Source organism: Linepithema humile, chromosome 3, assembly GCF_040581485.1.
Source record: "Linepithema humile isolate Giens D197 chromosome 3, Lhum_UNIL_v1.0, whole genome shotgun sequence".
NCBI classification, from domain to species: Eukaryota; Metazoa; Arthropoda; class Insecta; order Hymenoptera; family Formicidae; genus Linepithema; species Linepithema humile.
In genome coordinates this window covers 13,573,429-13,587,651 of record NC_090130.1, presented here as the reverse complement: position 1 = coordinate 13,587,651, position 14,223 = coordinate 13,573,429, and the positions used below count along the sequence as shown (strand labels likewise).

At 44.3% G+C, this 14,223-nt stretch overlaps 2 protein-coding genes across 2 annotated transcripts; both read left to right on the top strand.

Annotated features, from left to right (window-relative positions):
• Positions 1 to 8,815: 8,815 nt before the first annotated feature.
• LOC136998961 (uncharacterized) lies at positions 8,816 to 12,484 on the top strand. The gene is made up of 3 exons (XM_067352346.1): positions 8,816 to 11,702; positions 11,745 to 11,929; positions 12,230 to 12,484. The coding sequence occupies exons 1-3, from the start codon at positions 8,816 to 8,818 to the stop codon at positions 12,482 to 12,484; spliced, it is 3,327 nt and encodes a 1,108-aa protein (XP_067208447.1).
• A 39-nt stretch (positions 12,485 to 12,523) lies between these two features.
• On the top strand, positions 12,524 to 14,107 carry LOC136998960 (uncharacterized). The gene has a single exon (XM_067352344.1). The coding sequence runs from the start codon at positions 12,524 to 12,526 to the stop codon at positions 14,105 to 14,107; it is 1,584 nt and encodes a 527-aa protein (XP_067208445.1).
• Positions 14,108 to 14,223: the final 116 nt, after the last annotated feature.

Here is a 14,223-nt window from a genome sequence, read left to right as displayed (position 1 = left end):
CATGCATATCACTGATGCAAGAACCCTGGGTAATCCGGGGTTGCATCAGGGGCTTGGCGGCTTGCGGTAGGCTATTTAGGGCCCCATCAGTGGATCAGCCCAGGGCCTGCGTGGCCGTCAAGGGTATGGAAGCTCAGTTAATACCTCACCTGTGTTCCAGGGACGTTGCGGCTGTAGAAGTGGATTTCACTGCTGACTCCGGTGACAGGAGGAAAATGGTCGTTTGCTCGGCCTACTTCTCGCATGACGAGGGGGAGGCGGTGCCGCCTGCACCGGTGATAAAACTGGCAGAATACTGCCAGGAGAAGCGGCTTTCTCTGATCATGGGATGTGACGCTAACGCGCATCACACTGTGTGGGGAAGCTCGGACACCAATGAAAGAGGAAGGAAAGTGTTGGAGTTCCTAGCATCCACGGATCTGGAGATTCTCAACACGGGAGACGAACCCACCTTCTGCACTATAACGAGAAGAGAAGTGCTCGACATCACTGTCTGTTCCAGGCAGTTGATACAGGAGGTAGTGGAGTGGAGGGTCTCGACGGAGCCTTCGCTCTCAGACTACAGGCAGATCACCTTCAAGATAGCTAAAGCTAGGGGGAAGGAGGTCAAATTCAGGAACCCGAGAAGAACCAAGTGGGACTCTTATAGGGAAGACCTGGCCAGTAGTCTCAGAGGCTTCCCTAAGAGGCACGGGACAGAAGACAAACTGGAGACCTGTGTGGACTACTTGCAGAAATCTCTGGTAAACTGCTACAAAAGTAATTGCCCCGAAAGGGCGGTTACAAATAGTAGAGAAACTTCCTGGTGGACCCCTGGACTGCAGAGTCTCAGAGTGGCGGCTCGCAGGGCCTGGAATAGAGCTAGGAACACGGGCTGCCAATCCGACTGGGAGCTCTCTAGGAGGGCACAGAAAGAGTATAAAAACTCGGTGGTTAGGGCAAAACTGGAAAGCTGGAGGAAATTTTGCGAGGAAGTGGAGGGAATGCCTGAAACGGCAAGAATCTGCAAGATCCTCGCTAGGAACCCGGATGCGACCCTGGAAGCCATCGCACTCCCTGATGGGACGGTGGTGACTGGAGAGCGATGTCTGGAGCATCTACTGGAAGTGAGCTTTCCGGGCTTTCATAGGAAGCCGGGAGAGCTATTTGCATATAAGGAGCCGGGCTCACTCAGAAGTGCCCGACAAGCGGATTGGCGAATGGCGGCCAAGATTGTCATGCCCGAGAAGGTCAAATGGGCAATTAACACCTTTAAGCCCTACAAGTCAGCGGGACCGGATGGCGTCTTTCCGGCTCTTCTACAAGAGGGACTGGAACAGATCGTGGGCCCCTGACTCGAACCTTAAGAGCATGTATCGCGATGGGCTACACACCCATGGAAACTGGCCAGGGTAGTGTTCATCCCAAAGGCGGGAAGAACGAGCTACACCAAGGCAAAGGATTTCAGGCCAATTAGCCTAACATCGTTTCTCCTTAAGACATTGGAGAAGCTGGTGGACGCGTATCTGAGGGAGACAACTCTGTGGAGGTATCCTCTCCATAAAAATCAGCACGCGTATCGTCCGGGCTATTTCACCGAGACTGCTCTACATCAGACGGTAGCGTTTATTGAGGAGCAGCTGGAAAGGAAGGGCTACGCAGTGGGTGCTTTCTTGGACATAGAGGGCGCCTTTAACAACACATTGCATGAGGTAGTGTGTGAGGAAGCCGCTAGAAAATGTGTCCCGATGAAGCTCGTCGAGTGGATCCGGGGCATGCTAGGAAGGCGTGTGATGACTTCGCTGGGAACTGCGAAGGTTTGTGGGTGGGTGGGAAAAGGCTGCCCGCAAAGCGGAGTACTTTCCCCACTTTTATGGTGCCTGGTAGCAGACGGATTATTAAAGGCACTGGACGATGCAGGCTTCACTGCACAAGGCTACGCGAATGACGTGGCAATACTTGTGCAAGGCCCCTTTCTAGAGACGCTTCTAGAGCTCATATAGGGGGCACTGGAAGTCGTAGAAAAGTGGTATCAGAGGACGGGTTTAGCGGTGAATCCACTGAAAACTGGTCTTACTGTCTTCACTCGCAAATACAAGGTGGACACCATTGTGGGACCCACTCTTGGAGGAGTAAGGTTAGTTCCGATCAAATCAGTGAAATATCTGGGAGTTATCCTGGATAGGAAACTACTTTGGGAGGAGCACCTTCGTAGCCGGTGCAAAAACTTGTGCCAGTATTTTTGGATGTGCAGAAGGACCTTTGGCCAGACTTGGGGCTTGAAACCGAGTATGATACACTGGATCTACACAGCCATACTTCGCCCCAGACTCACATACGCAGCCGTAGTATGGTGGACTAGGGTGCGAAAGAAAACAGCCAAAGTTGCGCTGGAGCATGTCAGGGCTCTGATTTTGAGAGGGGCCCTGGGTGCTATGGTTACAACACCAGTGGCGGCAATGGGCGTAATGTTCGGCATCGAGCCGTTTCACCAGGTGGTAGTGGCTGCTGCAGCAATGGCGGCATACCGTCTGAGATGCAAACTAAAATGGAGCCGGGCATACGAGGCTGCCAGAAGACGTTCTGTTGGATCCGATATTCGAGATGCGACAGCACAGAATACCTATTATTCGGGCTTCTGATAGGCGCTTTAAAGTGCATATACCGAGGCCGGAGGAGTGGGAAAAGGAAGGTGGAAACTTGGGGGCTCAAATGCGTGGAGGGGATGTCTGTTATACGGACGGCTTCAAGACGGACACGGGCTCCGGGGACGGCTTCTTTGGGAGTCGAGAGGGATGGAAGGAGAGCATTTCTTTTGACAGTTATGCCACGGTATTTCAAGCGGAAATTGTGGCTATCCTAAGCTGTGCTCAGACCGTGCGGAGTAGGGAAGAAGCGGAAGAGCACATCAGAATTTGTACGGACAGCCAGGCGGCCATCAAGGCGCTGGGGGCTCCGACAATAACATCGCGGTTGGTTTAGGAGTGCAGAGGCGTTCTGGACGAATCTGGCGAGAGAAAGAAAAGTCATCGTTACCTGGGTGCCTGGTCACTCAAGCATCCAGGGTAATGAATGTGCGGACCAGCTGGCAAGAGCGGGTTCAGAAATAACAATGGTAGGACCGGGGCCGGCTCTGGAAATCCCCTTTTGTCTATGAAGGATACTGGATATCTATACTCTATTTTTCAGGTGCAAGCTTGTTTTTACAAAAAACTGGGTTGATCCAGTGGACTCGGTTTATCCTGAAATATCCTGAAACACAGTAAAAATTGAAATTATTAATATTAATTTTTTATTTCTTATATTTTAGTTAATATAGATATAGTACTTACTTATTGGTATCCAATATCCATAATTTTTTATTTATTTAACTTTAAATTTCTATTTCTTCTGTCTCATCCGCACATCTGAAACAAAAAATATTCAACAATTGATTTTGTGTGCGCGCGTGTGTGTATGTGTGTGTGTGTAGCATATATAGCATTATACTTACTAATACGGTATCCAGTATCCGTCATTGTCTATAACTTGCTGCAATCTTCTTGGCATTGAATTGATTAAGTTTTGCGTGTAATCTTGTCGCTGCGATAATTGCTGCCAAACTTGATGCACATTATTCCGTAAGGCTTCTTTTGTTCGGAGTTCGCCAGCTCTCCATGATGATACCATTTGACCCCACACATTTTCTATTGGATTTAGATCAGGAGACTTTGCTGGCCATCAAATTTTTTGAATGTCTGGATTTTCGTCGAACCATGCTTGCACCAATCTTGATGTATGGACGGCACTATTATCTTGCACTACTTTTATAACTGGATATTGTTCTTCCGGAAAAATTCTTCTAATACCAGGTTTTAATACTTCTTGAAGAGTTTCCACGTATTCTTCGGCATTCATTTGTGAAGATATCTCTTGTAGATTTAACAATCCACTTGAAGTCATACTTCCCCAGAATCCTAATGTGATTCTGCCGCTTTTTCCTGATGGGATAACATACTTGGGATTTAAACGCGATCCATTTAGTCGCCAGACTCTACGTCGCCCATCTTCTGAGGATGAAAATACTTTTTCGTCCATCCAAATGACGGCATTCCATTCCTTTTGAGGTGTATTTAAATATTCTCTTGCAAATTGTACTCTTTCCATCCTATGTTGCGGCTTGAGCTCTATTTTCTTTGTTGCAGGATGTGAGTGTACACCTGCAGCACGTAGACGGCGTCTTACGGTTTCTGTAGAAATATTTAATTCCCTGTTCCTTAATACGTTTGCGACTGGATCGAAGGAATTTTCGTCTACAGCTCTTACTATTTCCTTATTCTGCTTCGGTGTAGTCTTCTGTGGAGCACAATTATTTTTTCTGTGATCTTCAAGATTCTTCACTTCTCCTTCATGTTTTTTAACCCACAATGAAACAGTTTGACGAGAGCATCCAACAATTCTTGCAATTTCTGCCATTTTACATCCTGTTTGGCGCAATCCCACTATCTTGCCTCTGTCTGCCGGTGATAAATTCGAGAATAAATTATTACGATTCATTTTTTGATTTTTTTTGTGCCTCCATTTCAGTGTAATTAGGTGTTATTTATTATAATATTACGTTACCATGACAATTTAAATAATCTGTGCAAAATATTTCGTATTTAATTGTGTATTACTATGTATTATTTTTTTATAAATTTTTTCTAACTCACTGTAAATATAATTTATTATATAAAAAATATATATATAATACCCAAAATAAAAATATATAACACCCAAAATTTTTAACCTGATTGTGGGCGTCCTAGGCATCGAAAATAAAGAAACCAAATTTTTTTATTTTTTAAGAATATGTTAATATCATTTTTTATTCAAAAGTTAATATATATTTACATATTACATTTTTATAATATATATTACATTTATAATGTATATGTATGGACAAAGTGATAAATGAGGCATTATGCATAATGTCCGAGACCAGTCATGATGGTCGGTTATCTGGCAGAGTGATAAATAAATAAATAAATATATATATATATATATAATAATTGTCGATTAATATTTGTTAATTTTTAATTCAAAAATCGCTTTAACCAGGCAATATAAATATAAATAAATAAATATATAAATATACAATATATATTTACTAATATTTATTTATATTTATATTGCCTGGTTAAAGCAATTTTTAAATTAAAAATTAACAAATATTTATCACTCTGCCCGAATGATCTCGGGCATTATGCACAATGCCACATTCATTACTTTGTCTAAAACCTAATATATCTATACACACTCAATCTTTTTCCGCTTCATTGCTCTTGGTAACAGATTGGCTTCTAGAACACCTGAAAATTAATAATATGTAGTAAAACTTCTGTAATAAAAAGGATCATGTGTGAATATAAATATAAACTTATCTGCGATCATGTATCCTAATATCAACAGGCCGCGATTCACTTCTTCACGATAAACTTCTGTCTCTTTCTCTGAAAAAAATTAATTTAATAAAAATTTTAAAAACTTAATAAAATGTAGCGCGCAATTTTCAAGTGTATAATATTGTGGCGGCTCACCGCCACACCGCTGCACTGACGCGGTATAATACGCCGCGGCGCCGCTACGCGCCGCAGGCCGTCTACCAAGTTATGAGCTTGCGGAGACACCGCCAGGTTGCGCAGGCGGTGAAGAGCTTTCTCGCGATCAAGCTTCGATCGAAGAGATATAAAAGAGCTGCTCCGCAGATCTTTCCTCACTCACTCGCTTCAAGGCGAGCTCTCTCCAAGGGCCCTTGATCTGAGTCGTACTCTGCTTTAGCAGAATTTAACCAGAGGCATATTGTCTCGCAGTTTTTCTCACGCTGCCTCGCAAGGCACGTAAAAGGAAAACAGAGTCCCAGCATCGGCCGCACATTTCAACCAAGCGGCCCGCGGATACTCCAGTTTCGCCGTCACCTCCTCAATCTCTAGTTTGGAAATTAATTCCACTAGAGTTCTGCGTCCGGTTGACTCGACCACCAAGGGACACACTTGCACCAGGCGACATCCGAATTCGGAGACCTCTCTCTCCTCGATACACGAAGCAATCCGTAATACCGAGAGCCGAGACGGTTGCAGTTACCAGCACACCAGAGACTCGTTCCGTGGCCATACAAACTTCGCCGCCGAGAGCCTGCTCAGAGAGCAGTTGCCAGATGGAAGACCACTTCCCGAACGGAGTTCCACCGACGCCGGGAAAGGGGCTGCAACGAGCTGTTTCAATTGAACCGTCCTTTTTAGGACCCGTTCAACATACTAAGACGCGGCCGGTAATCTCTTATCGCGCCCGTCAATTTTTCTTTTAATTCTCGGTCTTACACTTCTACCGAGAAAGCGCCTCTGGCGCAATCAACTAATTCAAACACAACTTGTACATATACTCTCATTCTCTGACGAGAAAAATAAATTATATTTTTCTAACACAAAATTGGTTTTATAAACTTACAACCGAGTCGAACATGATCCTTTAGGCGATTCGCCTATAATATATTAAATCTTACCTTACTCCGGTGATGCAAACTCGAAACCGCTGACACCATGGCATCGCGACAGGGGAAGCACGCACGCAAGCAAAAATCGTCTACGTCACGTGTCCGTGTGTGCTTAGCCGTCGGTTACCGTCACACGGACGCGTACGTAGGCGATTTATTAACCTAACTTGTCACATTGCTTTACTTCACTCCAGCTGCTTTCACACAGCCACAACAGCGTTGCCGGATGTCACAGTCATGATGTAAAAATATATAGAGTCGGAACACGCCGACTCGATATGCCTTGACACTCGGCAATTTCATATGTCAAGGCATTTGTGTGACCTGGTGTACTCAGCAACTGTCCTGCACATGCAGGGCTGAGACACAAGATGCTGGGCTCAGCACTACTTGGGTCCGAGCATATCAGGGAGCTGCCGGTGAGGAATAATTCTCTTTTTATTCTTCTAATTCTCTTTTGGAGGAAAACAGGTCTCTCATGAGTAAGTTTATGAGGGGAGGCACAATGGACAATGTCTGGGTGCCGCGGGCGGTGCTTCGAAAGAAGAACGCCCCCCCGTTACGTTATATGTTATGTTATGTTATACCTATATACCTATATATTATATTTCTATACCTATATATTACACCTATATTTTTATAACTATATGACTATATTATATGGGAAAAGAGAGAATAAGTATAATTGTTGCAATACAAAAAAAAGTTTTGTGATTTGAACATTTGTATCTTAATCAGATATAACGTACATTAATACGTGTGGTCTTACATCTTCGAGATACATGTCTTTTTGGTTTGGATATCATCGTATTTTTACCAGTTTAGACCATCATAAATGAAAACTGTATAATGTCCGTCGTTTGTTTCTTGATTATATGGTCTGTAGGACACAAGTCCTGCAAGATCATATTTTTGGTTGCCAATAATGACGACTTTCGGTATTGATTCTAAATAGCATATTACTATTTCCATATTGGAATGTTCCAGATAGTTTTTATCAGTAATAATGCTAGTGTCAATGTTTAGGATCGGGTCAAACTTTCATCAGTATCGGTTGCAATATTTTGAAGAATCCGCAAAAACTAATCTCGCGTGGCAGCACCTCTCGGTACGCACCGCGAGAGAAGAGAATTGGGCCAATTAGAGTGAGCCACGCGTTACCGTCGCGCCGCTCGCGATCGATAGAAAAATCATTTTGGAGCAGAAGAGAAGTATCTGAAAAATGGTCGGCGAGACAGGATGTGCTCTCGGTTCGATCGACAAAAGTTTCGCTTAACCGCATTTTCGCGTTCGCGAACATTTACCATAAGTGAGAGATCGAAATCTCATGTGGTATTTCTAGTAGTCTCGAGTGAATGAGAATTGAATTCCGGAGTATGCGCGCGCGACATTATCGTCGACGTGTTCGCGACATAAATACCGGAGTTTCGTGGCACGTGTCGAGTACGTGTGATAATGACGAACAACGATTCTTGAAAAATCCGTTGTTCTCTCGTGTCGTGTAAAGACGAGTTCATATTGGGAATTCGCTCTTTCCAAATCGACACCAAATTGAGAAAATCTCGGCTGCGAAGTAATCGCAAGGATTATCGCGCCGTCTTCGCGGAAGGTTTAACGCACCTGCCGCGCACGTGAACAGCGAGTGCTTCTCGCGAAGTCTTGCGGCAGCCGCGCACGTGATCAGCGAGTGCTTTTTGCGGAGTCTTGCGGCAGGAAAAGTGATACCTTTTCTTTTGCGAGCGCACGCCTAGCGCCGTCTTGCTAAGATCTTCTGTGTGAGAAACATTTGATAAATAAAAAGACAGTGTTTGTGACAGTTAAACCTTTAAAGTTGTTTCGCCTCTTTCACCTCAGCTCCTTGCTCAATACATCACTTTCGGTGCACACGCAGGTGCGCTACTATCCTACAAAATTATATACAGTCCACTTGTGATTCCTATCGCCTCCTACGATTTGCAATCACCAAAATCGAATCCAAATAAATTTATTGGCAAGTGAATCATTGCGCGAGACGCGGCAAAAAAAAAAAAAAAAAAACCGAGCATGCTCGCTCAACGAAGCTTCGCATCGGACCGGCGTACTTAGACGCGCGTCCGTAACATTTGGTCCTTCGAGCCGGATACCGAAAGTGATGATGAAGTGAAAGATAAACAAAGTGAAGTTCAATTGAAAATAAAGTGACATTTTATTAAAATTTAAGTGAACACGGAACAGTGACAAGGAAAATTCAAGTAAAATCGAGTAACATCGATTGATCAATTCTCGATTCATTACAGTGAGAGTTCTGTGCGTTAAAGAATTTAAATTAACGATATTTCTCTCAAAATGGAGGAAGTTCTTGCCAGTCAACAAACTGTGTTTTATTCTGTGGCTAGAGCCCTCGATAACTTTAAAAAGATCGGTCGAGCCAATTTAACGGCCGCAAAAATTCGTTCGCGCCTTGCAAGCCTACAAGACACATGGACACAAGGTGTTCGCAATCACGCGAAATTAATTCAGCTGGTTCCGGATGACAAACAGGCATCGATTTCCTACTTCAAAAGGGAAACGTTCGCATTTCACGAGGATCTCTACCAATCAGCCGTGGACCACATGAACGAGTGCTTGGAGGAGCTGGTTCCAGTCGTAAGTCGTGAAACATCTTTAAATACATCGTACGCGCAAATAGACTCTGCGTCTCTTTCGTTAAGGCATCTCCCTCCCATCAAATTGCCGCCGTTCACCGGAAAGAATGAGGAGTGGGAGACTTTTCGCGACCGTTTCCAATCGCTCATTATCGACAATCGCGAATTATCGAACTTCAGTCGCATGCATTTTCTCGTATCGAGTTTGACAGGTTCAGCTCGCGATGCGATATCTGGAATTAATGTTACCAGCGATAACTTCGCGGTTGCGTGGAAAGCGTTGACGACGCGTTACGAAAACAAACGACGGTTAATCGAGATTCACATCTCGAATTTATACAATCTTCCAAGAATGACTCGTGAGTCAGCTGTCGAGCTTCACGCGTTACGGGATAAATCAGAACAGGCAATTTCAACATTGCAACGTCTTAATAGGTCGCCAGACGAGATCGTCAGCGACATGTTAGTTTATTTTGTTTCTCAAAAATTTGATTCCGCCACACGTCGGGCGTGGAAATTAAAAACCAGTGATAATGACAATCCGCCTACTTACAAAGAACTGTTACGATTTATCTCATCGCGCGCTCTCGCATTAAAGGAACTTCACTCTCGCGATAGCGATAAAGGCAAGTCACATGTAAAAGTGACTAGTGCAACTGCAACTGCGTCTTCGAATTTAACGTGTCCAATGTGCAAACAATCGCACGCTTTTTCAAAGTGTCCACAATTTGCCGCAAGGAGTCCGAGTCAGCGACGCGATTTAGTTAAAAAATTTCGACGGTGTTATAATTGTTTAAGTGACAGACACATGTCAATAAATTGCAACAGTAAATTTGCTTGTAAAACGTGCAGTAAAAGACATCATTCGATGCTCCACTTTGATTCGGAATCATTGCAACAAAGCAATAATGCGAATCAAACTTCAAAAACGAATGAAGTAACTGACAACGTGCCGAACGTTACGGCGCTCTCATCCATTGCGATGACAACTGCTCCGACTCCAGTGGTCTTATCTACTGCGAAAGTAGTTTTGCGAGCGCCGTCTGGACGATCATTAGTTGTCAGAGCCTTGATTGACAGTGGGTCGGAGCTCACATTCATTACGGAGAGCGTTGCACAGATTTTACGACTCAAGCGTATGCGAACGCTTACTTCAACGTCGGGGATTAGTTGTGCCGACACCGGTACATGTCGATCCGCAGCTCTGATTCATATCACGCCTTGTAACAAACCGAAACCAATTTTCACAACAATCGCCTATATTATGAAGACATTAACGAAGTACGCTCCCAGAAGCGCTTCACGATCGCAAGATTGGAAACATCTTTCCAATTTAAAAATGGCCGATGATGATCCTACCGGATCAACTTCAATTGATCTCATTATCGGGTCCGATCTTCATAATCACATACTGATTGACGTACGTAACGGACCGCTCGGTCAACCAGGTGCTATCAAATCGCATTTCGGATGGATTCTGTCTGGAGCAACGTCCATGCCAAATCACGTCATTCAACATTCTCATGTAGTAAGCTCTTCTCTCGTTATTCCGCACGTCAGAGATATAAATCACGTTGCGCCTTTAGCAAAGTCTAGTAAACGTTACAATGTAGTCGCTCATTGCTGTTCTCTCGAGGATCAGTTGGCTAAATTCTGGGATGCTGAGGAAACTCCACAATATTGCGAAATGTCTCCAAATGATAGAAGGTGCGAAGAGCATTTTCAAAAAACACATTCGAGAACTGAAGATGGGAGATACGTCGTACGTTTGCCGTTTCAAGAAGGGCCACCCATCAATATCGGTGAATCTCGCGAGATAGCCGCGCGTCGACTCTCGTCGTTACTTCGGAAAGCTAACAGTCAACCTGCGGTAAAACAGGAGTACCTCGAATTTATGAACGAATATACACAATTAAATCATATGAGAGCCGTCGCGCCGGTAGATTCAGCTAATACACAGGTAGTATATATACCTCATCATCCAGTTATTCGAGAGACTAGCTCAACGACTCGATTAAGAGTCGTATTCGATGCATCATGCACAACCTCTAACGGGACGTCGTTGAACTCTCACATGCTTACCGGAGCTAAATTACAGATAGATTTACAGGCGATTCTATTGCGTTGGCGACGACACAAATATGTGTATTCCGCCGATATCGCGAAAATGTACAGACAGATATTGGTCGACCCGCGAGATAGGGATTACCAACGCATATTATGGATAGACGAAAACTCTAACATTCAAGAGAATCAATTTCTCACGGTCACATACGGAACAGCCTCAGCACCGTTCTTAGCCCTTCGAGTTATAAATCAGTTGAACAATGACGATGGAGAATCGTTTCCATTGGCGTCTATAGTGTTGCGCGAAAATATTTACGTGGACGATGTTTTATTCGGTGCTGAGGATATTCCTCTCCTGAAGCAAACTCGTGATCAGGTACGCGACCTTCTAAAGTGCGGTGGATTTGATCTTCGCAAATGGGCAAGTAACAAATCGGAATTGTTATCAGACATTTCACCGGATAATCATGGGTTAGCACAACCCAAACTGTTCGAAGTTGAAAACAGCTTAAAGGTTCTCGGTATAAGTTGGAATCCGACGCATGATAATTTCTAATTTCAAGTGGAGCTACCGGAAAAACTTCCTTCTACAAAGCGAACGATTCTTTCCACTATAGCTAAGCTATTCGATCCCCTTGGATGGGTCACGCCAGTGATTCTCAAGGCGAAAGTTTTTATGCAGAACTTATGGAAATATAAAGTAGGATGGGACGAAGGTCTCTCGGACGATCTCGTATTGCAATGGAAGGTAATTTACGAGTCACTTCCTTATATTTAAGAGATAAAAATTGATCGCTGGATCGGATGCGATTCAGATGCAAAGAGTGTTGAAATACACGGGTTCGCAGATGCATCCCAAGTAGCTTACGCCGCAGTAGTTTTTTTGAAAGTTACTACCCTCTCAGGTAATACAACCGTCTCGTTACTCGCTGGACGATCAAAGGTTGCGCCTATCAAACCTCTTACAATCCCTAGACTCGAATTATTAGCCGCGGTTTTGTTAGCGCGCTTAATAGACTTTATACGAAATTCGCTTCATTTGACAAAGTTGCCTGTTCATTGTTGGACTGACTCAAGTATTGTTCTCGCTTGGCTGAACAAACATCCGTCGCAGTGGAAAATTTTTGTTGCTCATCGCGTAGCAGAGATACAATCTCGTGTGCCTGACGGCATGTGGCATTATGTAAGTACACATGAAAATCCCGCTGACTGTGCGTCTCGCGGTTTACTCGGTACGGAGCTTAAAGCTCATGAAATGTGGTGGCGCGGACCTACGTGGTTAAAGCTTGATCAAGAGTACTAGCCGACATCTATGTTGACTCCGCCGGATACACAGTTAGAGATGAAATCGCGTAACGTACATCAAATTAACGTCAAAGAAGAATGGGATCTCGCTACTCAGTACTCGTGGTGGCCTAAGCTAATACGCATTACCGCGTACGTTTGTCGGTTTGTGAATAAGTGTCAGAAAAGACATAAAATGGAGTCATACCAGAATCTTCTAACTCACGCCATCACAACGACGGAATTTACAGCAGCTCGAACATTTTGGATAAAGGTCATTCAGTCAGAATTGTTCAAGACTGAACTTAATTCGTTGAAATGTCACCAACCTCTATCAACTCGCAGTTCTATTCTCTCTCTCAATCCGTTTCTGGATTCAGACGGTATTATTCGCGTTGGAGGGCGATTAGAGCATTCGTCGTTAGCCTTTCAGGCTAAACATCCAATTCTGTTAGCTGACCATCCGATCACAACAATGATTATTCGTTACTCACATATAGTATCTCTCCACGCAGGCCTTCAGTCTACTCTTTCGAAAGTTCGACAAGAGTTCTGGATTTTACGAGCTAGAAATTTAGTTAAGTCGGTCATCCATAAGTGCATAGTGTGCACTCGTGAAAAGGCTAAAGTAGCTAGTCAGCTAATGGGTCAACTACCTACCTATCGTGTATCCGCGCCCACTAGGGCGTTTCTGCATTGTGGGGTCGATTATGCCGGACCAGTTCACGTCCGCGCTTCACCCGGCCGAGGAATTACTTCACGAAAGGCGTACATAGCACTTTTCATTTGCTTAGCTACGCGCGCGATTCATCTAGAATTGGTGAGCGATTACTCCACTCCTGCGTTTCTTAACGCATTTAAGAGATTTTGTGCAAGACGTGGATTACCTGAGGTAATCTACTCAGATAACGGTACCACTTTCGCTGGAGCCGATAAAGAGTTGTCGCGAGCGTATCGAGACGCTCAACGCGACGTCAATTTTCGCAACCACATAGTGACAGATAAAATTACTTGGAGCTTTATCCTTCCTCACGCTCCACACTTCGGTGGGCTGTGGGAAGCGGGGGTTAAAAGCGTTAAGCATCATCTTCGTCGTGTGCTAGGAGCTAACACCCTCACATTCGAAGAATTCACGACTATGCTTTGTAGAGTGGAAGCATGTCTGAATTCAAGGCCTCTGAGTCCGTTGACAGATTCAATTGACGACTTCGAGTTTCTCACTCCAGGTCATTTCTTGATCGGTTCGGCAATTACAATCAATCCAGAACCTTCTGTGTTGCAAATTCAAGAGAATAGACTGGCAAGGTGGCAGTTGTTGCGGCAGATCGTGGAGCGCTTCTGGAAGCATTGGCAAGCTGATTACGTAAATACACTTCAGCAACGAACTAAATGGCGGAAGGCAAGGTCATCAGTACGAATTGGTTCAATGGTCCTTATTCAGAATCCCCATCTTCCACCATGCAAGTGGGAACTTGGGCGCGTGACCCGCTGTCAGCCAGGCTCTGACGGTTTAATCCGCGTAGTATCTGTAAAAACCGCGACATCGGAGTACAAACGCCCCATAACTAAGTTATGTGTGCTTCCGATCGATATTGAGGCTAGCAGTTCCACTAAGGAACAACCTCGACTATCAAGCGAATAGTTTAAGTTAGTGTTTAATAAGTTTGCGAGTTTAGTTAAGATTGATTTATAAATTCTATTGTATTCAGTATTTTAAGTTACTTCGTGTAAGTATCGTCGCCACGGCGGGCGGCACTT